The following is a 22651-nucleotide window of genomic DNA, read 5'->3' as shown; positions in this document are numbered from 1 at the left end:
ACAACCCTTTTTACAGCTTTTTAGACATTATAAATCTTATGGGAACAGAAAGCCTCTTCTTAAACAAATTTTTAAAGCTTCTTCTTTCTCCTGCTCAGCAGCTGGTGGGTTTGAACCACCAACCTTGCCGTTAGACTGCTACTGCTTAAATATAAAACTCCAAAGCCCAAACTCACTGCCATCCAGTCAATGCCAATATGCTACCGGGGCTCCTTTAAAGGCTTAACTAGTATAAGAGTAGCTCATCTGACAAAAGAGCCCTGATTGCTTAGTGGTGATGTGCTGGGCTGCTATCCACAAAGCCAGCAGTTCGAAACCACCCACACTCCAAAGGAGGAATGACGAGGCTTTCTTCTCCTGTAGAGGGTTAGTCTCGGAAACTCACAAGGACAGTTCTGCCCTGCCTTACAGGGTCGATATGAGTTGGAATCGACTCTGCTGTTTGCTGTTTCCTGTTTCTCCTTTGATAGCAGAGCCCTGGTGGTGTGGTGTGTATGAGCTAGGCCCTATGGGGTCACTGTGAGTCAGAATGACTCCACAGCAGTGAGTTTGGAGAATCTGACAGCTCAGATATGCTGTATACAGCGGTAAGCGTCGTGCACACACACGCACACAGAGACTCAATAACTTCATCTCCGTAGCAAAGCTTCGCGGTTAAGTAATATTAACCTTATTTCACCAAAGAGGAAACTGAGGGGTGGAAGAAAGAATCCATATTTGAAGACGCCTAGCTCCAGGCCCCATGTAAGCCTGTCCACGTAAGCAAGCTCCAACGGGCCTGCCGTGGCACCCACCAACCAGATGCCTCTGCCCACAGGACTGGCCACTCACTCGCTGAGCCCGCCCCCCCCCAGTCTCCCCACCCCCGCCCAAGTCAGAAAATGACTGCTGTCTAGAGGGCTGGGCCAGGAATCTCTCTGGAATGCACAGGAGAACTTGAGCCTCCAGAGGCTGTGTCCCAGGCCTGGGAGCACTCACCCTCCACCAGCAGACGCAGGGTCCCGGCTAGCCAGCCGTCCCTGTAGCAGGAGTAGTTGCCAGAGGCGTTGAGCTGCACCGATATCAGAGGCAGCCTCCTCCCCAGGCCAGCCTGTGTGCCGTGGTGGGCGTCCACCCTCCTGAGCACCCACTGAACAGTGGCGTTGTCTCCTGGTCCCACGCCTGGGCAGGTGAGGGTGACGTTGGCCCCCGGCACTCTGGCCAGCACATCTCGCCCCACCTCTGTGGATGAGAAAAGACACTCTGTAAGCTCACAGCACAAGAAGAGGGAGCTTCGGTTCTGATCAGAGGAAACCACCATGGTCAGTCCTCAGTGCTGAACATCACCCAAGTCCTTCCACTGTCCCCCACACCCACAGACGCCGCCCTGGTCTTGGCCACCAACCCATTCCAGGAACAGCTTCCGGGTGGCCTCCGGCCCCAGCCTGACCCTCTCCACCCTCAGCGAGCCTTCTGAAGTCATGGTTGGGCCACCCCCCCTTTCACTAGAAAGCCCTCAGGCTCTGCCAGGTCCGTAGCAAGTCCAAGCTCGCTGGCTCACCCCAGCAGACCCCCTTAGAAAGGAGCACACCCCCATCCCATCCCGTGTTCATCACTCACTACTGTAAAACCAGCTCCACGTCTGTCTCCCTGCCCAAGACTCTAAACCCAAACTCACTGCCATCAAATTGATAACAACTCACAGCGGCCCGAAAGGACAGGGTAGAACTGCCCCTGTGGGTCTCTGAGGCCGTAACCCTTCACGGAAGTGAACAGCCTCAGCTTTCTCCCATGAAGCAGCCAGTGGTTTAGAACTGCTGACTTTGTGGTTAGCAGCCCAGTGTGTAGCCACTGCACTATGAGAACAGGCCCTCTGCATCCTGTGCCTGGCCGAATGGGTGCATGCAGGGAGACACATGTGAATGAATGCCAGGGGTGTTTGTACCCACAAGACGCACAAGGACACAGGAAGTCTCAAAACCACAGGGTCCTCGCCTGATATGACTGAGCTGTTGGATTGTATGAAATGTAGATTATATGCCAATAAAGCTATTGGGGAGGGGGATTGCAAGGTCTTTGTGATAGGGTGGCCCATGTTGCAGATAAACTGAGACACAAAGACACAGACGTGCCCAAGACAGCTGCAGAGCTAGGATGCCAAATGCTCTTGGTTCCCTCCTTGGTGCTCCCGGGAGCACCCCAGAGCAGCCGGCTTCACCGTGTAGGTCTCTGCCATTTTATTCTAGGAGCTGATAGAGCACACTGATAAAGCTCTCCCCACTCCCGGGGGAGCTGGGTGCCACTCAAGGGAACAGGAGGTTAGAGATTAAAACAGCAAATTAACCTTTTTTTTTAAGATGTCAAAGTATATTAGTGGTTAGTAGGGTCAGTATAGAGAAGGCGGCCGGTGGAGGTAGCAGAGATGGAGAAACTACAATGGTAGCTTACAAACAGATTCTTGCAATTACTGTTAATAAGGTTTAAACCTGTAAATAACTGAACAGGCAAAACTAGTGTGATAGCTACACAAGGGGGCTTCAACACGTTTGTGGGAAACTTCCCACATCTCCATTATTTTTAAATTTATGTGCAGCCACCACTGGGGCCATTTCTTGCTGCCGATTTGTTGGCTGGCCTGCTCTTCCAGCCACATGGCCAGGTGCAGGGCCTTGGTGACACCTGGCAGGGCTTAGAAGCACAGGGTCAGCTCGTCTAGGGCGGATTCTGCTTTGTTCTCAGGGTCTCCAGGTCACAGGCCCGCTGCTCGGTCCCGTAGGTGAGCTCAAGCCAAGCAGGCCCTTACTGGCTCATCTCTTTAAGCAGCTCGAATGGCCGCCTGCAGCTCCTGAAGCTGGGTCAGGGCTTCGTTCAAGCTGCAACTTTTTCCAAAATTGCTTTGAGCTGAAGAGGGAGAAGGCACGGGGTGAGGGTTGGGGCGGGGAGGGGAGTGGATTGTTAAGAGAGCTGTAAGAGCCCCCAATTAAAAAAAATTTTTTTTAAGACATGAAAGAAGAGAGAAGGAGCAGATGAAAGAAAGAAGAGAAAGGCCGACCCAAGAAAGTCGACCTGGGAGTGAGGGCATCCTTTGGACCCAGGGTCCCTGCGCGGAGAACCTCCTCGACTCAACGAAAGACTGATGCCAAGACACACCGAGCTCTCTAGCGAACACAGGCCCACAGATGTTAAAAGGCATCAAGGACCTTCCCCCACAGCCAACAGAAAGAAAGCATACCCCGAGAGCTGGCCCCCTGGTTTGGGACTTCAAGGAGCCCAAACTGGGAAAGATCATGTTTTTTCGTTCCAGCTGTCCACTTGTGGCATTTCTGGAAGAGCAGCAGAGAACGGAGATGGTCCTCCCTCCCACCCTGTTCAAGGGGGCTGTCGGAGAGGCAGGACCAGGGCAACAATATTCCCAGGCAATCTTCCCCCAACACTGTCTGTGGAGACTGGTCCAGGCCTCAAAGGGGCAGACACCTCCCACCTTACATCAAGGGCCGGCCTGCCACACAGACTCCACGTCATCCTTCCCACTGACCCCTTGCTGCCTGCATCCTTGATCCTGGCAGGTCCTGCTAGTGTTGTCAGGAGGGCAACGTGGGGGTACGGGCCACACGGGCGACAGTCAGAGGGGGTGACAGCAAAGGGTTGAAAAGCTCAACAATAAAAATGTTTTTTGGAAGCCCAGCTTACACGTATCAGTACAGACTCACAGGTTACAATTCTGCTCGCTTATTTTTAGAACCTTTTCGGGCCCTCCGGCCAGAGCGGCCGTGGTGAAGCCAACGACAAAGATGCTTGGATCACGTGGCTTCATCTGCTACCAGTTTAAGCTGCAATTCCCACTGCTGCCCGTGTTTTGAGAGTCACTGGGTTTTGTTTTTTTCTTTCCCTAAAATCTTTGACATTTTGGGTACAGTATCTGGCAAGTAATACTTGTGAACTTAAATCAAAAACTCCTTGGGGACTCAAGTTGCAATTAAAGGAAAAGGAGAGGTATTTTCGAAATAATATTATTAATAATAATTTAACTTCTAAACTAATTACTCATTTTAAAAATAATCACGTAACTAACGTTATAATTCAATGTAGAAAGATGTGTTAGTATGCATGCCATCTGAGACATATGAAGGGACTTTATAACTTCAAAACGTTTGTGGGAAAATGAAATGAAAAGATAATGGAATTTTTTCCATGACCTTCCTGAAACCTCCTCGTTTTACATGCAAGCAATTTACAATGACATCACATATGACCGTGATTAAACTTGATCAGAAGCATCACTAAGGACACTGTAAGGGCTGGAATGGGAAGAGAGCCGTGGGGAAGGGGGACATAGGCAGGTCCCTCATGATGCTACAGCCCCCTGCCTCCGTGCTGTCGAAGGGACCGAAGGACCATCATCTGAGCCTCTCTCTGCACTACCAGAACCTTGGACCTGGGTGAGAAACTGGCTGACTCTCACTGAGCATCCCGGTGAGCACGTGCAGGCTCCTTAGACCCCTAGCAGAGAAGGAGACTCATTGAGCTGCTAATCACAAGGTCAGCGGTTCAAACCCATCTCCCCAGAGGGAGAAAGATGAGGCTCTTGGTTCCTGTAAGATTTAGTCTCAGAAACCCACAGGAGCAGTTCTACCATGGCAATGATGGCAATGGCTTCTAGCTTTAGGAGTTGGCTGAGAGGAACAGGGAAGCTTCTGTGTCCAGAGCACCTACCACGGAGCTGACTCTGACAGCCCCCTGTGTCGGGGAAGACGTGTGCTCCAGCGTCTTCAGGGGCTGATGTTTCCTGAAGTCGCTCACCAGGCCCTTCGCCCAGGGTACCTCTGAGTGGACTTGCGTGCACCTCCAAGTGTACTAGCCATTGGTGCCACTCAGGACTGAAAGGAGGAGCCCTGCGGAGATTGTACACTGGTGCATATGGGAGCTGGAGGCACAGGGAACCCAGGGTGGATGATACCTTCAGGACCAGGGGTGTGAGGGGCGATGCTGGGAGAGTGGAGGGTGAGTGGGTTGGAAAGAGGGAACCAATTACAAGGATCCACATGTGACCTCCTCCCAGGGAAGGCGGGGGGGGGGGGAGGGAGACTCCAGATAGGGCAAGATATGACAAAATAACAATCTGTGGATTATCAAGGGCTCATGAGGGAGGGGGGAGCAGGGAGGGAGGGGAAAAAAAAGAGGACCTGATGCAGAGGGCTTAAGTGGAGAGCACATGCTTTGAGAGTGATTAGGGCAAAGAATGTACAGATGTGCTTTATACAATTGATGTATGTATATGTGTGGATTGTGATAAGAGTTGTATGAGCCCCTAATAAAATGTAAAAAAAAAAAAAAAAAAAGGAGGAGCCCTGGTGGTGGTACAGAGGTTTGGCATCGGGCTGTGATCCACAGGGTCAGCAGTTCGGAGAAAGACTGGGCTTTCTACTCCCATAAACAGTTACAGTCCCGGAAATCCACATGGGGTCACTGTGAGTCAGCACTGACTTAATGGCAGTGAATTTTGAATTTTGGGGGGTGGGGCACTAAAAGGATCATACCCACTCACCTACTGCTGTCGAGTCCGTTCTAGCTCACAGCAGCCCTAGAGCACAGGGCGGAACTGCTCCACTGGATTTCAGAAGCCAACAATCTTTACGGACACACACCGCCTCATCTCACACTCTCGGAGCAACTGATAGGTTAGAACCACCCACCTTATGGTTAGCAGCGCAGTGCTTAACCTGACACCCCACTCAGGCTCCATAAAAGAATCATACCAAGCCCTCCTTATACCTAACATGCCCTTCATACATGACCTTTGATACTATATTCCCAGAACTTCTGGCATTGTTTCAAAATGTATCAGTCACAATTTAACACATGCAACTTAGTTCAGAAAAGCTATAAAGTGTAAACAAAACACAAGCTGTCCACTAACCTCACCCGTACATGATCATTGTATTCTGTGAGACCATTTCCCGGCCGCCCACCTTTCCAATCGCACACTCCATGTCGGTCATCACAGCACACACGTTGTACACGCAGTAGGCTCATTGCCTACACAGGCCTTTGTTTCTTAACTTGGCTTGACTTCTGCGCTTTATAAAAATGCCTTGTATATCGTCTTCTGTGATGTGCTCTTGGGGTTTATTATAGCCCATGATTTACCAGCATGTAGCTATCGCTCTTCTGTGTGCGTGGCTGCTCCGCACATGGCTGGTGCCTCAAAAGAAAGGCCTGGCAATCTACTTCCCAAAACTCACTAGTGCACCCGGAGTCACCCACGGTCGGCAGCTGTCCCATGCTCCTATTGAGAGGGTTGGGGTGTGATTGCTGGGGCTTCGGCCTCGGGGTGTGCAGTCACATGTGTCTTTCCCTTCAGAAGTGGCCACACAGCTCCACAGGGAGCGGGGCTGGAGGAAGACCCAGCCCGCACGGTCATTTCCACCTGGGCCTGCTCTTCTTAGCACTGCGTTCCCTTTCCATTTTCTACTCAGCAAAGTGGCTATTAGGATGACACCTAATGAGGCACAGGTTCATGCACGGAGTGTCACCGGAACAAAGACGGAGACGCACGCTGCCGGCCCAAACGGGACTCCTCCAGCTGGGGCGTGGCCCTCAGCACAGACCTCGCAGCTGGAGAAGGTCCATGAAGAACAGGTGCAAGTAAAGGTTGCACGTAAGTCCAAGGGAGGAGGTCAAGTCCATGGGCAGCTCCTCCTTTCAGGGGCGCTCTTCCCAAGACGCTCACCGATCTCATCTGTGTACAGGTCCCCGCCCCAGTCGGGTGAGCTCCCTCCGCCCAGCATGGCTGGAGAACTCAGTGGGTGCTTAAAAGCCTGCACCACCACCAAGAGTTGCCCTCAGCCCAGTCCCGACTGGCAGCAGAGCGGTACTCCACAGGGACTTCCATGGCTGGGACCATCTCTTCGGTGAAGGCTAGGCCTTTCTTCTTAAGCACCTCTGGGTGGAGATTCAAACTGCTGACCTTTCCCTCTTAGCAGCCAAGCACCAGCCATCTGCACCACTCAGGGCCACCTTTAATAAACTCAGCAGCTGCTCCATGGACGCCTCTCGCCTGTCCCCAGTGGCGCCCCCTTGTGTCTCACATGGAGATCAGGAGCCAGCTTGTCATCAATAGGGGTGGAGAGCAGCGGACACGGGCATCCCTGCTCCCATAAAGCTGCAGATCGGCTCTGGGGCAGCGGGTTTGGGTTTGGAGGCCCCTGTAGTTTGCTTTTCTGCTCTGCCTTTGCCAGTTCCAGGAAGTGTGCCTCACTTCCTTCCCCGCTCAGTTTAAACGGAAACTCTTTACACGTTTAGTGACCAGCCTGGACAACAGCAGGGACTGGGCCGCTCCTGGACTTGCTGACAATGGCCAAAGGATCCGGGCAGCTGGGGCGCAGGAGTACCACATGAAAAGATGCCTTCCCTCTTCCACAAAAGCAGAGCTGCGGGAGCAACAGAACGGCCACTTCCAGGGCCAAGGAACGTGACTCATGGCTTTCTGAATCCCTTACATTGAGTCACAGGGAGTTTCTAATGGGAGCTAATTAAACCACCCATTGGCAAGTGCTCTCTATTACAAGCCTTTCTCCTAATCCCGCTCTTCCGGAACCTGTGGGAGACACTATGTTAACTATGCTTTTAATCGCTTTACTTTTGATGCAGAATGATCTCAATAAAATACACAGCAAGGAAAGATGATGACATGCTCACTAAGCTCCGAGCAGAGCCCCTGGGGCATGGTGGGTTAAGGGCTGGGCAACCAACCACAAGATCAATGGTTCAAACCCACCGGTCTCTCCGAGGGAGAAGGATGAGGCAGGCTGTATGCTCCCATAAAAATTTACAGCCTCCATTTAAAAAATTAAAATTAAAAAATATATAAAGATTCACAGCCTCAGAAACCCTAGGGAGCAGTTCCACTCTGTCCTGTAGGGGCGCTATGAGTCAGAATCAAGTAGTGGCCGTGGATTCTAGGTCAGGTCAGAGCAGGCCTCGATTCCCCACCCACCCACCCCTGCCTCTTGACCTGAAACTGAGTCAGTTCTAGCACACTTTGGGGTTACCACCTCAAGTGTGGGAGCTGCCCAGGCCACCCTGTGAAGACGTGATGTCCTCCTTGCAGCCCGGTCCCCTCTCCAAAGGACCAGGACTAAAGGTGACTTCTTTCTCCCTTCGATCTCTCTGTGGTTCCTCACTTTTACTGTTAAGGGGTGTGTCTCACGCTTACAAGGAGCTTGTGGAAACAGGGGCATCTCTGAGCTGTTACATCCAGGGAGGAGGGAGAGGTGAGGGACAACTGGCAGCTTCCAAACTAACAGCTCCGCTGTCACCTTCCCTGCTCCCTCCAGTCACAGCTCACCCTTCCCTGCAGCCACAAGTCACCAGCCCTAGTTTGGCTTTGAGTCCTTCCTCTCTGTTCCTTTGGAGTCTGCCACAGCTCCCCCAAAGAAGCGATGTAGCAGGGAAAGGGGGTGGGGGAGAATCACCTCAGGCACCACCCCTCCTGCTGCTCTGAGGGTGGCCTGGACAGGAGGCTGGGCAGGGATGAGTGGGGACTGGGGTGGGATGGAGCTGGACAGCGCCCTCTGACATTTAGCAAAGAGCACTGGCTTTATCATCTGCCCTGGGGCCAGGATTGCCAGTCTGTGCCTGCCCCTCCTTAGGAAGTCAGGAGTTTCTTGTGCACCCGTCATGTGCCAGCCCAGACACTGATAATCAAGCAGTTCCTGGAGACCTACTGTGCGCAGCCACTCCTCTCAGCCTCCTGTATTTTAATCTTCTTGAGCCCCCACAAAACCTTGTGCAGAGCTTAAAATTATAGGTCTTCACGCAGGCTGCCTTGAGGCAAACGTGCTGGGCATCTGGGGGCACCAGGAGGGAAAATGAAGCCTAAAAAGTGGGGTCCAGGGGATGGGGGACTTGAATTAGAACTGAGCAGGCCTTTGACAAGGGGGAGCCGGGAGTGGCAACTCCCCAAGTGGGAACAGTCTGTGTAAGGGCATCCAGGAGTGAGTCCCTCCCTCTGGGCAGTGACGGGAAGAGCAGGGATCTGGAGGCCTGGCCCACAGTGAGGAGGGAGGCAGGCTCTTCGGAGAGTGTGAAGGCTCACAAGCTTCTTCTTGGGGAAACCTTAGTGCTGCCCACCTCCCACCCCAGGGCAGAAGAGACTGCTTCTTGCTCCCAAATCTTCTAATCCCGCTGGGAAGAAGCTGGCACTTCTGTGAGTCCGAGTGGCTGAGTCAGGTGATAGAGAACAGTGCTCTCTGCGCATGGGCTGTCCTTGCTACCAGAGCGCACCACCAGGCCTTTTCGCCCATGGAGCCCAGGGCAGTTTGAACCTCCAACCTCTGTGGTTAGGAGCAGCCACAACTTTCTCCTGAGGAGGGGCTGGTGAGATTAGACCTCTGAGGTTGGCAGCCACCAGGGCCACCGGGCCACCAGGGCTCCCGTGGAGAGGCTATCACCCCTGTCCTGGACTCCCGATGACAGCAGCTCTGTTTGGGACCCTTCTGGGGTGCAGACAGCCTCAACCTCCCACCCTACCCCAGGAGCTGGAGGGAGATTAGAATCGCCAGCCCTCGTGGCCAGTAGTCCAACGCTTGCCTGCAGCACTGAAGGCAGGTCTCCCCACACCCCCTCCTCCACAGTCCAGCATCCTGGGCATCTGGTCTGGTCTCAGTGTGGCCACTGTTAGCTGGGTGGGGTCAGGCCGACACAGATTTACAATCTTGCCTGTGTCTGTTGTTTCTGATAAAACATGTCTCTAAAAGCAGAGGCAGTCGGCTTAGAGGAACCAGGAGACCCGAGCTCCAGTCCTTGTTTTGCCTGCAACTTCCAGGAGGTCATGGGCAACACACACACACACACACACACACACACACACCCCACCCAACCCCCTACCCCAGCCTAGCACAGCACAGCGGAACCTCAGATGTGTTCGGATCTGAACTGTTCTGATCAGAAGGTCCCTGCCTGGCCCCACTACCCCATTCTAGAACATTGCATCATTAGCTCTCAGAGAGCAGGAAGCACGCTTGTTTACCTCAAACAGTGAAATACGCAACTCATCTATGGATTTATTATTTTGTAGAAGATGGCGCGTGTAGAGGGACAGCCGAAGAGAACAACTGCTTCTCCACCCCCCACCCCCTCACCCCGCAGCACTCAGACCAAACCCGCCTGTGGAGTCAGGGACTCCAGCACGGAGTCGAACTGCCTCCCGGGGTTTCCAAGCTGTCACCCCAGCAAAAGCAGGTGGCCACATTCCTCCCACCGAGAGGCTGGTGGGTTCAAACTGCACACCTTCGGGTTTGCAGCATTGCCCGCTGTGCCGCCAGGGCACAGAGCTTCTGGGGAGGGACCTCACTCGCTTCCGCTGCCAGGGAAGGAGAATGGAGTTCCAGAAATCGCAGCAGGGCCCCATGTCCCTGTCAGCTCAGCCCCCTGAGGCACTAGACTGCCCTGCCACCACCCCCCAGTCACCCTTCAAGCTGGGGAGGTGGCAGCTCAGTTTCGGGAGGCAGGGCTCTTTCTTCCCTGGGCAAGGACCGATGGCTGGACACCAGAACTCCAAAAGGCTTTGTTGTTTTGTGCTTTTATCTCTTACCGAGTAAACTTGTAAATGTCAATAACCAGAAAAAACACGCTCAGGGAGACATGGATTTCTCAATCTCTTGCAGCTTGCCACTGCTCTTGCCAGCAAAAACAAGTTCAACTTCCTGGCCTGCTTATGTAAGGGGTGAACCAGCTGCCCAGTGCCACGGCGGCTGCAAGCTTAGCGTGTGCCTACTAATCCCACTGCCCGTTTCTGCGTGGGGACTCAAGGTCCCTGTGGAGGACCAGCTGGCAGCACAGGGCAGCTCCCAGCTCCACAGCCTCTTGGTTATAGAGGTGCAGGATTACAAGTGGGGTCACAGGGAACTAAAGGGATAAATATGCTTTGACCAGAACACCGGAAAGGATGTAGGTGCCCCCGAAAGAAGTGTCCAGGGGAAGGAGAATATGTGCACACCTAAAAATCAAGTGGGCTTTAATGCTTCCCCGCCCCCCTCCCACCCCACTATCAAAATCCCAATTCTACCCTACAAATCGCGCTAAACTGGAGGATGTACACTATACAGAGAGAAACTGGAAACACAGGGAATCCAGGACAGATGAACCCCTCAAGACCAATAATGAGAGTAGCGATACCAGGAGGGTGGAGGGAAGTGGGAGTAGAAAGGGGCTCTGATCACAAGGATCTACACATAACCCCCTCCCTGGGCGGGGCAACAGAAAAGTGAGTGAAGGGAGATATTAGACAGTGTAAGACATGACAAAATAATAATAACTTATAAATTTTCAAGTGTTCATGAGGGAGGAGGGTGGGGAGGGAGGGTTAAAAATGAGGAGCTGATACCAAGGGCTCAAGCAGAAAGCAAATGCTTTGAGAATGATGATGGCAACAAATGGACAAATGTGCTTCACAATGGATGGATGGATGGATGGATGGATGGATGGATGGATGGATGGATGGATGGATTGTGATAAGAGTTGCAGGGCGCCCCCAATAAAGTTTTTTTTAAATCAAATGGAAACAAATGCAGAACTTGGTCCTCTGGTAAGGAGGACAGATGCCCAGTGCCCTCCATCCCCTCCCCCACTGTAATCTTCACCCAAGCACTGTCCTCTACTTCCTGATTCCACCATGGTAACTAACAATCACTGCCACACGGAGTTGCACCTGGGAGCTCTCTGCTCCTCCCAGCAAGCTTGGGCAGAGGGGCTCAGAGAAGTCAAGGATCTTCCCGAATCCACACAGCTCTCTAGAGAGGAGGAGCCCAGCTGGCCCCGTGCATTAAGAGTTGCACTGTAACCGAAAAGGTCAGCGCTTCAAACCCACCAGCAGCTCCACGGGAGAAAGACGAGGCAGTCGTTTCCAAGAAGATTTACAGGCTTAAAAACCCTACAGAATTACACTCTCGTCCTGTAGGGTCACTAGGATCCTTGGTGGCGTAATGGTTACGAGTTGGGCTGCAAGGTCAGCAGTTTGAAACCACAAGCAGCTCCATGGAAGGAAGAGAAGGTTTTCTCCTCCCATCAAGAGTTACAGAATCAAAAGTTACAAGAATCCACAGGGCAGCCCTACCCTGTCCTAGAAGGTGGCTCAACACTGGCAACAACTCGATGGCAGTGAGTCTGGGCTTGGGAGTTTCACAGGGTCCCTCTGAGTCCGCATGAGCCTGACGGCTGTGGGCACTAGAGACAGAACGCACTGGGTGCAGGTGAGTAAACTTAGGGCTCAGCAAACTGCAATTCTCGGGCTATATGTGGCTCTTATGTGTAAGAGACTCTCAAGTAAAATCGCAACATTTTAAAGGATGTTATTCAGAGAAGGTGATTTCATTTTGGGATGGGTTTGTAAAAATGTGTGTATGGCTCTTGAATGTTTTTAAATTGTTCTGAGGGACAGGATTGGCTCTTCCATCTCAAAAGTTTGTCGACTCCTGCTCTATCAGTGTCTCTCGACCCCCCACACCCCAACCCCTGGCAGCCAGGTGGCTTTGATGGCCCGCTCCCAGCAGCCGGTCTCTGAGCATCCCACCAGCTCCTCCCTCCCTCTGCAGGTTATCTGGGAAGAACCTCTGAGGTCTGAGGGAGCGAGCAGGGTCTCCTCTCTCAGGAGTCTTCCTGGGGAGCCAAAGGCCAAAGGCCCTGGACCTCTCTCCCTGCACCCTACAGAGGCAGCATCCTACACCTGGAGGGCATTCACTCCTAATCTCCGTCTGGGGGCGGGGGTGGGGGCGACCCCCCCCTCCCCGCAGGCAGGGCCGAGCTACCTGGGCAGTGGGGTGGGGAGTGGGAAGTGAGAAGGCGGAGGCACGTCTGGAGCCTGTCACCAAGTTCTCTGTCCCATCACCCCTCCTCTCAACTCACCAGCTCGGGTACCAAGCCCTGCTCCCTCCTCTCCGCTAATGTGTTTGTACATCTCCTCGTACCTACTTGGATTTGTCTTGTTTTTGGCTGAGTCAGTATTTGCCTTGGCTCAGCCCTTCCTCCCCATAGGCATAGGACACTGGTGGAGAGAGGGCCCGGGAGGCCACTTTGGACCCAGGAAAAGATCCTCTGGCTGCTGAGCCAGACACCGGCCCATGTGCCCTACTCAACAGAGAAAAGCACTTAATCCCCCCTGGCAGCATCGCAGATAACCACCTGCCCCCCGCCCCCAGGAAGGTCTGGCCTGGGTCACCTCTGGGGATTATAAACCAGTGAGAGGAAGGGATATCTAACAAGCACAAACAACTCAACTCCCTGGCCCCCCACCAAGCCCCCCAGCAGATTTAGAAACACGAAATTAAAGGCAGGAGTTGGGGGGAGGGGCTGAGAAGAAGTCACCAATGCTCGCAGATGGACCTACACAGGGACAGTGGTCCAGAAAGAGAGTTGTAGGAGGGGCCTGGGCTGCAGCCATGGGCTGGGGATCAGATCGCTGTTTTAGGGCTGCAATTACCCTAGCCATACATGCCTGTCTGTCTGTCCATCCGTCCGGTCATATGGCTATCATGCTGTGCCACCAGGATTTCAAATGCCAGCAGGGCCACCCACAGTGCTACGGGGGTCCTCTCTTTGCATGTCTGGACACAGCCTCCGAGTCCAGGCAGGAGCCTGGAATCTTTTCAGAGCGTGTAGAACATGAGGCGAGGGAATCAAGAGTCCCGAAAGAACCCAAACGCACTGCCTGCCGACAATTCCGGTTCCGTGACCCTAGAGGACAGAAACCTCCCTTTCTCTGACTGAATGTGTATGGGAGCAGACAGCCTCGTCTTTCTCTCAAAGAGGGGGGCTGCTGGGTCTAAAGCACCGGCCTTGTGAGGAGCAGCCCAGCTTCACCCAAGGCAGCCACGGGGCTCCTTAGTTCCAATATGTGCACCCCCTGGGGGGAGGGCTGCCCCTTTAGGCTTGAGGAAGCAAGGCTAGTTTCAAAGCTGCCCAGTGGAGGTGGGTGAGAGAAGGGCCGGAAGGAGGCACAGGGGAGGCTTCTAAGGGCCTGCTTACGGCCAGTTGTTAGTCTGAACGGTGGCCGCCTGGGTATGCCCTTTTCCAGACTGTGAAATCAGGCTTTATATTGAGCATACTGTGTGCACGCCACACTGCCACGACGTGAAACATTTCTGTAACAGCTCCAAAGCCCTCGCTTCCCACAGCTCCCCTCACCACACCCTGCCTGCCCAAGCTCACGCCCACCCCTCCCACGTGCATGTGTGTACACACACACACACATACACCTCCGTCATCTTCACCCCAAAGGAAACCGTTTGGAATGGGACAGGAAACTGAGTCCCACCAGCCCTACTGTGTTCTCAAGTAGGAAGATGTGGGATTATGAATACAGCAAAGCTCCCTAAATCTATCGCTACAGTGCACCCCACATAAACCAGCCAAGGGGATTCTAAAGCTCTAGAAGAAAAGCAATTTTTTTAAAAAGAGGAAAATTGACAAAGCAGAGGGGAATTAGCACTATCAAACTGTAAAGCATATGGTAAAGCGACGGTAATTAAAATGGTGTAGTATTAGCATAGGATCAGGCAGACAAAGCTACAAGAGAGATTAGAAGGCTCAAAAATAACCCCAAATAGCTTCATCAGAGTGCTCCTTACATGGAACCCGTTCCAAATGAGCTACCAGGATTAGCTAACCAGGTCCTTTCAGAAGAAGCGAAGGTTATAAAACTGAACTAGGAGTGAGGCTGGAGCCATGGTGGTGTACTGATTACGAATTGGGTGGCAAACCACAAGATCAGCGGTTTCAAACCACCAGCCGGTGCGTGGGAGAAAGGTCTCAGACACTCACGGGGGCAGTTCTACCCTGTCCGATAGGGTCATTATGAATCACAATTTTGTCGATGGCAATGGTGTTTTTGTTCTCTGAGGTATGAGTCTATAACCAAACCAGTTATCTAGCCTCAGGAGCAATGCACACGAATTTTGAAGATTTGAAAATCTTGTGGGTGGCAGAGCTGGTGGGGTTGTGGGTTAAATTGTATCCCCACAAAAGATACATTTAAGTCCTAGCCCCGACTTTAAGCTCACCGCCATCAGGTCCATGGGGACTGGTAGTGATGCTATAGGACAAGGCATACTGCTCCCCAACCCCCACCCTCCCTGCCCCCAACCCGGTGAATTTCCAAGATTGTGACTTTTTACAGAAGTGGGGAGGCTGGTGGTTTCAAACAGGGCAGCTTATGGTTAACAGCCAAGTGCGGAACCACCACACTACCTGGGGAACCAAGCCCCAAGTCCCAGCCCCAGCCTCTGAGAAGTACCCTTATTTGGAAATGGTAACTTTTTAGATACAATCAAGTTCAGAAGAGGCCCTGCTCCCAAAACTGTTGCCTTGAGGTAATCTTTAAACCTTAAATAAAAAATATCACCTGAAATCTTTACACCAAGAGCGTAGTTTAACTAGTAAAGAATGTCTTCCTTGATCATTGTCCGCTTTCAAGACCACTCAAAGTGGAACAATAGCAATGGACTAGATAGGGAATCTAAGAGCAAGGAACTTGTTAGCGAGACTGGAAATAATTAATAGCCAGCAAGACTGGTAAATAAACCTGGCAATGCCATATAAATGAAATACCAAAAAAGGAGAGGAAGCATTTTTATTTCATAAATATTATTTCCTATAGTCCATTTATTTGGGGGCAGTGGTTACAAATCTAAGGTCCTCAGTCGATGACCCTGAGCTCCGGTCCTAGCTCAGAGGCTAACAGCTATATGACCTTGGACTGGTTTCTCAGGCTCCCCTGGCTTCAATTTCCCTTCCATAACTTGGAAATAATGCCTACTTCAAACTGCTGTGATTTGCAGATTAACATAAGCCCTGGTGTTCTTCCCCTCGGGGAGAGAAAGTCCACCTACTGCCTTACTAGCCCCTCCTCCCGCCATCAAAACAATTAAGATTTATTGAACACCTACTTCTTGTTTCTTGACACATCTATTAAACACCTCCTTTTGTCAGTCAATGAGGGATTTTGTGAACTTCAGCCTCAAGGAGTCTTTAAGTCCTTAGTGACTTGCTCAAATTGAAGCCTTCCTTGGAAGGTCAATGCTGCAATTTGCAGCCCAATGCCTAGTGCACAGTCTGGCCAGGGCTCCTGTTAGATGCAACTCTCTCTCAGGCCCATCCGCTCGGAGCCACCCTGTGGGACAGGGCAGAACAGCCTCTGTGGGCTTACAGAAGTCACTCTTTACAGCCGTAGACAGCCTCTTCTTTCTCCCATGGAATGGCGGGTAGTTTTGAACTGCTGACCTTGTGATTTGCAGCCCATCACCTAACGCCACCAGGGCTCCTCTGCTACCAAAAAAACAAATTCCCTGCCATCCACAGCACTAGCAAAACTGTTGCTTGCCTGCCCAGTGGCTACAAGACATAAACAGAAGGGCCAAGGAGTGGGGAAGGAGGGGGTACACTGCAATATCGTAATTATTCATCGTGGCCTTTGGGATTCCTTATTAAGAGAAGGCAGTTGACACTTCCAAAGGTGAAGGGGGGCTGTATCTCAGTCACACCAGTAAGTGTGGGGATTGTGTCTCCCAGGAGGATGCTGGGAAGAGAGAGGGTGGCCTATGGGAAGGGTCGGGTTGTTTGCAAACACACGTGCAAGGGTGGGAAGTGCAAGGACAGGTGCAAAGTTCAAGGCCCAAATCTGTCACTTCCTTGCTGTGTGATCTTCCAGTCAGTTGCCTAACCATTCAGAGCCTCAGTTTCCTCTCACCTATTCAAGGGCTTCTTGCCTTTAAATTCTTTCATTAATTTCCATCAGCATGTAAGCATGCTCATTTTCACTCACTTTTAGAAAACAACAACAAAACCCTCTCTTTCCTCAATCCCACTTCTTTAGCCATAGAACATGTAGTTTTGCACCCCTCTGCACTGGGCTGCTAACCACAGAGCCAGCAGTTCAAAACCACCAGTCAGTCACTCTACAGGAGAAAGAAGAGGCTTTCTATATCTGTAGAGTGACAGCCTGGGAAACCCACAGGGGCAGTTCTACCCTGCCCACCAGGGTGGCTAATGACAGTGAGAGCTGCATCTAAAAGGAGCCCAGGCAGCGCTGAGGGTTAGACAGTAGGCTGCAAACTGCAGAGTTGATGGTTCAAACCCCCTAGCAGCTCCATGGGGAAAAGATGGTACTGTCTGTTCCCACCAAGGTCTACAGCCTCGAAAACCCTCTCTGGGGTTGCGATGAGTCAGATAACCAGAGATGGGACTAAAGAACACGGCGGCTAAGTCAGGCCCTGAAATTACACCTCTGTGCAATGGTCCACACAGCTTTTAGAGTACTCTGTCATATATCAGCTCAAAAAGACAAGTCAAGCTCATTCTTCTCTTGCTTAACACACTGTGGCACTACCGGAAAAGGACAACTGCACCTTCCTGGCTTTTGGGGGTGAACAGTGGGTGACAATGGTCCCCCCGACCTCACCCCAGTTTCTCCCCATTCTATAACGCACACAGTCTCCCGTGACCCAGGGAAGCTCTCAAACACCCAAGTATTCATTTTCAAATAACTGAATGATTGCTCACAGCTGGCAAGGGGCACTGCCCTGGGTGCGCCCCCTTCGGGTGGAGCCCAGGGGATATGCCAACCTGCCCTGCCACACCTTAGTGAGACCCTTAGCTCTTAACTCACTTTCAGTTTGTGATTCGATGGTCAGCACTCCCCTGGTCAGATGAGTTAGTTCAAGGTGACTGAAAGGCAGTAGCCTGGACATCCAAGCTTCTCCAGTGTGGGGGCACCCATATGTCCCCACAGAGCCCTTTGCTCTAGAACACAGTGGGCCCCCAGGGAATGGCAGGATCTTAAGAAAAGCAGCAGAAATATGCAGGGAATTCCTAACAGTGTCTACATTTCCCTCAGGCCTTCAGTCAAGCATCAGCTTTTCAGGGAGCTGTTTCCTTGCCTCCCAAATCAGATTTCAATCCCACGGCCCTCCCCACAGCACAGCACAGCACAGCACAGTACATGGCGGCTCCTCTGTCCCGGCCCGGCTTCGTTTTCTCCTTAGCAGAGTCACCGGGACACGCGATCTTTAACGTAGGTCCTGTTTCTTAGCTGTCAGCCCCACTGGAATAAAGCTTGAAGAAGCCAGGGATCTTTATGTCCACCCCTGTCTCCATCTTAGCACAGGGCCTGGCCACACAGTGTGTGTGCCCCAAAATATTTCCCATAAGAATGACTGACTAGCCCCGCGGAATTAAGTACTTGCTCTGTGTAAGTACTTTGCTACATTCTCTCTAACATCTTGTCTCCCTTCCCTAGAAAGGCCACACACACACAGGCATTTGTGTTCTCACGGTTCAGCAGGTAGGAGAGCACGGGCTCTCGGGGAAAGAAGGCTTTCCCTGCACCCTGACTGCACTTGGGCTTCCCGGTTCCTTGGAGAGCTCCCTGTCTCGGCACCTGCCTTTACCTGTCTCTGTTACTCTCCACTGGCTTGTCGGAGTCCACTCTGCATCTCACAAGAGAGTCAAAACACACCCTCGCCTAATCCTCCCTCCTTAGTCTCACCTGTCCCCAGACAGCGCCATGAACATGGGCAGGGAGGTCCGGGTTTACAACACATATTTGTGGGGGGGCACAGTTCAACGCCTAAGGCATCGCATCACCCAGCTCATTCAGTCTTGGTGGCCACCCTGCCAGGTAGCAGCATTATTGGTGGTTTCTAGATGAGGACACAGAGTCCCAGAGTGGTTTAATCACTTGGCCAAGGTCACCGCTATAGTATTTCGACAGCATTGCTGGGCTTTGGGCAGAGCTTGTGTCCTGCTCCAGGGCCTTGACCAATACTTTTGTAAGGTCAGCTTTGTGCAGGTGGAGGTGAGAGAGCTGGGTAAGGGCAGGGGCAACAAGAAACAGTGGGAGAAAGCCTTCAGCATCCTAAGCCAGCCCTAGACCTCGACCTCTCCGCAGGGTGCAAATGGTCTGTGCCCCTACCCACCCCCCAGTGCAGTAGCCACTGGCCACCTGCAGAGGCTGAGCAGAAGAAAAGAAAGCTTTCATTTGGACGTAATCTTCACTCATTAAAATGTACATGGCTTCAGGTAGCTGGTGGCTACCATGTGAGTTCAGCTCCATGTCTTTAAGACTACTCTGGAAGACAGAGCTTTGGTGACAAGAATGCTCCAGATCAGTGGTTCTCAACCTTCCTAATGCGGCTACCCTTTCATACAGTTCCTCATGTTGTAGTGGCACCCCCACCCCCACCCCAACCATAAATTTATTTTCGTTGCTACTTCATCACTGTAATTTTGCTGTTATGAATCAGGTAACCCTGTAAAAGGAATGTTGGACACCCCCCGCCAAAGAGAACCGATGCTCTAGACGGCTTGTTGGTCCTAGCTTGCGGGCTAGGTGGGAAGGAGTGGGAAGAGGTGGGAAGGGGTGGGAAGAGGTGGGAAGAGGTGGTGCAGATTTACAGATTTACTGGTTTCCAGCCCTGGGGGCCATGGTTACAGAGGACAATCCTGTCAAGCTGTAAGCTTAGGCTCTGTTTACAGAGAGGGCCTGGAAGGCTGGGACTCCGGGAACACTAGAGTCTGTGAGGCTCAGGGCTCTCAAAGGAGCTTCTTCCTCCTGCTGTCCTCTACTTGTCATTCCACGCCCGCCCACCCCTCCCCCCCCCCCCCCCGCCTCCTCCCCGCCCCAGTTTCTCCTGCGGTCTTCCTTCGGTACTTAATGGGTCAGTCCCTATCACAGGAATGGACACCAGAGACCATTTCCAGGCTCCTTTCAGGGTGGAGCCTGCTCAGCTGACCCCACACAGGCCTCCCAGAGCTTTGAACCAATAAATATTTGCTGCACTGAATAAACAAGGGGCAGAGAGCCAGAGACAGGGAGAGCTTCTGGCTGGCTGGTGGGTGGGAGGGAGGGAGGGAGGGAGGGAGGCTTTCACACCCTTCAGCCCGGCCTCCTCAAACTGAAGGGAGTGAGCCCGAGAGTCACTAGGGGCAGCTGGACATCAGTCCCGCTTGGCCCGGTTGGTGAACCTGGGGTGAGGGCTGCGAGGTTCACTAAGCCCTCCTGCCCCTGATCCACACCCCAGTGGTTCTGATGCAATTACGCTGGGAACTACCCTTCTGAGCAACATTGGTTTAGGATGAGGCAAGGAAAGTTAGGGAAGCAGGGGGGTAGGGGGCACACATGAAAAAGTGACACTCCGGGGACATTCAGAATTGGAGAGACCTGCACGTATCCGTACGTCCTTGTTTTATGCACTGTCTCTCAATGCAACAAGGGAACATGAGTCCCCTGGCACCTAATGTCGGGGTTGGAAGCTGAAAATTCCAGCTAATCCTAGGTGGATCCTGCACCTCCGTGGCCTGGCACCCTGGGAGGGTGCCCACCTGATTCTCAGGAAACCTCCCAGCTCTCAACTGTCCCGCAGAGCCAACGGATTTCCCCTCCCACCAATGCCAGTCTCTACCCTTTGGCTTCTTACTTCTCTAAAGTTCGGCAGAAACGCACGGTCACTTGCTCCATGCTTCCTGTACTGTTTTATTTTCACTCCCCAATTTGTGGGCCGAGCCTGCGTGGGGGCGGGAGGGAAACTGAGTATTTTCTATTTCTCTGCATTTTCCTTTTGAGCTGGGAGGGCTTTCACTTCCTCCCCAAACTCCCGGTTCTGCCTTTCATGGGCTGTCCAGGCCTGAGACTACCTTGCTGCGTCCCTCCTGCTCCTGTCCAACTACCCTCCAAGGGCCCAGCAACCACGAAGAAGCCAAAAGAACCCGCCTTGGCAGCAGTCTCCTCCCGAGGGGCAGGTGCCCTGGGGCTGCTGCATGACTAGCAACAGGGGCAGGCAATGGGAGCCTTCCTCCCTCCAGAGGCTGACAATGGAGGCCTCAACAGTGCCTGGCATCCTTCCCACACCTCAGCAAGGTATGCAAGCTCCAGCCTCCACTTCCTCTCCCAAAGCTGTTCCTGCCCCAAAGTTAAGGCAGATGGGAGTGAGTGGCAGCTTGCTTGCAGGAACGATGCCTGAGGAGCTGAGGTCATGTTTAGGAGTCTTGGGGATCCATGCCTGCCACAGCCAGAGCCATGGGAGCGGCAGGTCTCCACCACACGGGGAGGGGGGCTGGCAACCTTGCACACCAATCTCGTGCAGCGGTTTCCTCTTTGGAATGGAGTAAAGTTTTTCTTTGGGCAGAGCCCCTGGCTGACACAAATGGTTAAGTGCTCAAAGACTAGCAGAAAGGCTAGTGTTCAAACCTCCGGGGGGGCCGGGCGGGCTGGGGGCACATTGAAAGCCAGGGCCTGGCCCTCTGCTTCTGAAATGAAAGGTCACAGCCTTGGAAACCCTTACACAGTTCTGCTCGGCACACATAGTATTTATCGCTCGGGGCCAGAAGCCATGCAAGAGCAACTAAGCCATACATTTGGATCAGGATTTGAAAATCTGAGTAAAGCCGAAACAAAGCCCCACTGCCATCCAGGCGATTGATTCTGACTTTCTACAAATCTTGACTAATTCTGACTTTCTACAAATCTTGACTAGCAGAGTCAAGATAGTTAGCCCTAGGTATAAGCCCAGGGGGCTCCATCCACAGTGGCCCAGTCTTTCTGTCCCGGAGCTGCTGGTGGTTTCGAACTGCCAACACATAACCCCCTACAGGACCAGGCCTCCTGAAAGGAGCCCAATCTTCCAGAAAGCAGATGGCAGGCAGCTCTACAGCCTCTGAGCTCCAGCATGCTCCCGGCCTGTGGGAAGAGATCCAGCGGAGGGCATCGGCCCAGGCATGGTCCCGCAAAGAAAGGCCGAGCCACAGTGGCCCCAGCCATCAGATCCCAGAAGCCTGCCTGTTGCCCTCTTGATTTCCAGCTGCTCCGCGGTTGCAGCTCTCAGAGTCCTAAAATAAACCCGGAGAGAGCAGTTGTTCAGCTCGGGGAGCGATGAGGCTAGACGCGCAGCTGGGCACGCAGCCAGAAGATGGCGAAGGGGCTGGCTGCTGGGCACAGATTACACTTAACAGGAGCAACAAGTGCCCCCTGGGCCCTCCCTCGCCCTTCCTGGCTTTCTCTGGAAGGGGACTCCAGCGCGTGCCAGCTCCAAGAGGTCCCAGTGCCTGCCCAGCCTCCCACTTCCAGGGCTGGGGCTCCGGGCTTGTCGGAGCTGGTGCCCGGTGAAGTCAGTGCGTGCAGCCGCGGGAGGGTCGGTGACTCAGCGCCCGTAATGTCAGACCCTTCACAGTCAGGGCCCTGTCATCTACACAGACACCCACGAGACGGGGGGTACCGGGGAGGGTGAGCTCATTAGAAAAGGGGCGCGAGCCCTGCTGGTACAATGGATGTCCCACCCCCACCCACCCCCCAAAGCGCGCCCTCCAGGGCTCTCTCCTCCCCGCGGCGCGGTGGGGAGGGGCACTGGGAAGGAGACGCCGGAGTTTGTAGGCTCACTTCAGCCTCAGGGTCCCGAGGACTCACAGGTTCTGCCCGCAGACCCTGCACAGGGCAGTAGGGGGAGTGGAGGTGGGGGCGAAGATCGCGCCGGGCTGGACGCGCAGGACGCGGCCGGTGGCGCCCGCGACCGAAAAGCTGGCTCTGCCCAGAGTCCGACCCGGGGTCAGCGGTGACCACGCTAGCCACGGGGAAGGGGGCCCTTCCCTCCAGCCGCCGGCGGCCCCAGCCCTCCAGGTGCGCGCCAAG

General features: G+C 53.1%; 1 protein-coding gene across 1 annotated transcript in view; it reads right to left on the bottom strand.

Moving 5' to 3' along the window:
* IL6R (interleukin 6 receptor) overlaps window positions 1-22651 on the bottom strand; it is a 59045-nt gene that overhangs the window by 36264 nt on the left and 130 nt on the right. Inside the window, exon 2 of the mRNA XM_075562509.1 lies at window positions 979-1221. Within this exon, the coding sequence (XP_075418624.1) occupies window positions 979-1221 (243 nt within the window). The remainder of the gene's footprint in view (window positions 1-978; window positions 1222-22651) is intronic.

This window comes from Tenrec ecaudatus, chromosome 1 (assembly GCF_050624435.1).
Source record: "Tenrec ecaudatus isolate mTenEca1 chromosome 1, mTenEca1.hap1, whole genome shotgun sequence".
In the NCBI taxonomy this organism is placed as follows: Eukaryota; Metazoa; Chordata; class Mammalia; order Afrosoricida; family Tenrecidae; genus Tenrec; species Tenrec ecaudatus.
The sequence above is the reverse complement of the archived record's forward strand: the minus strand, read 5'-3'. Positions and strand labels throughout refer to the sequence as shown.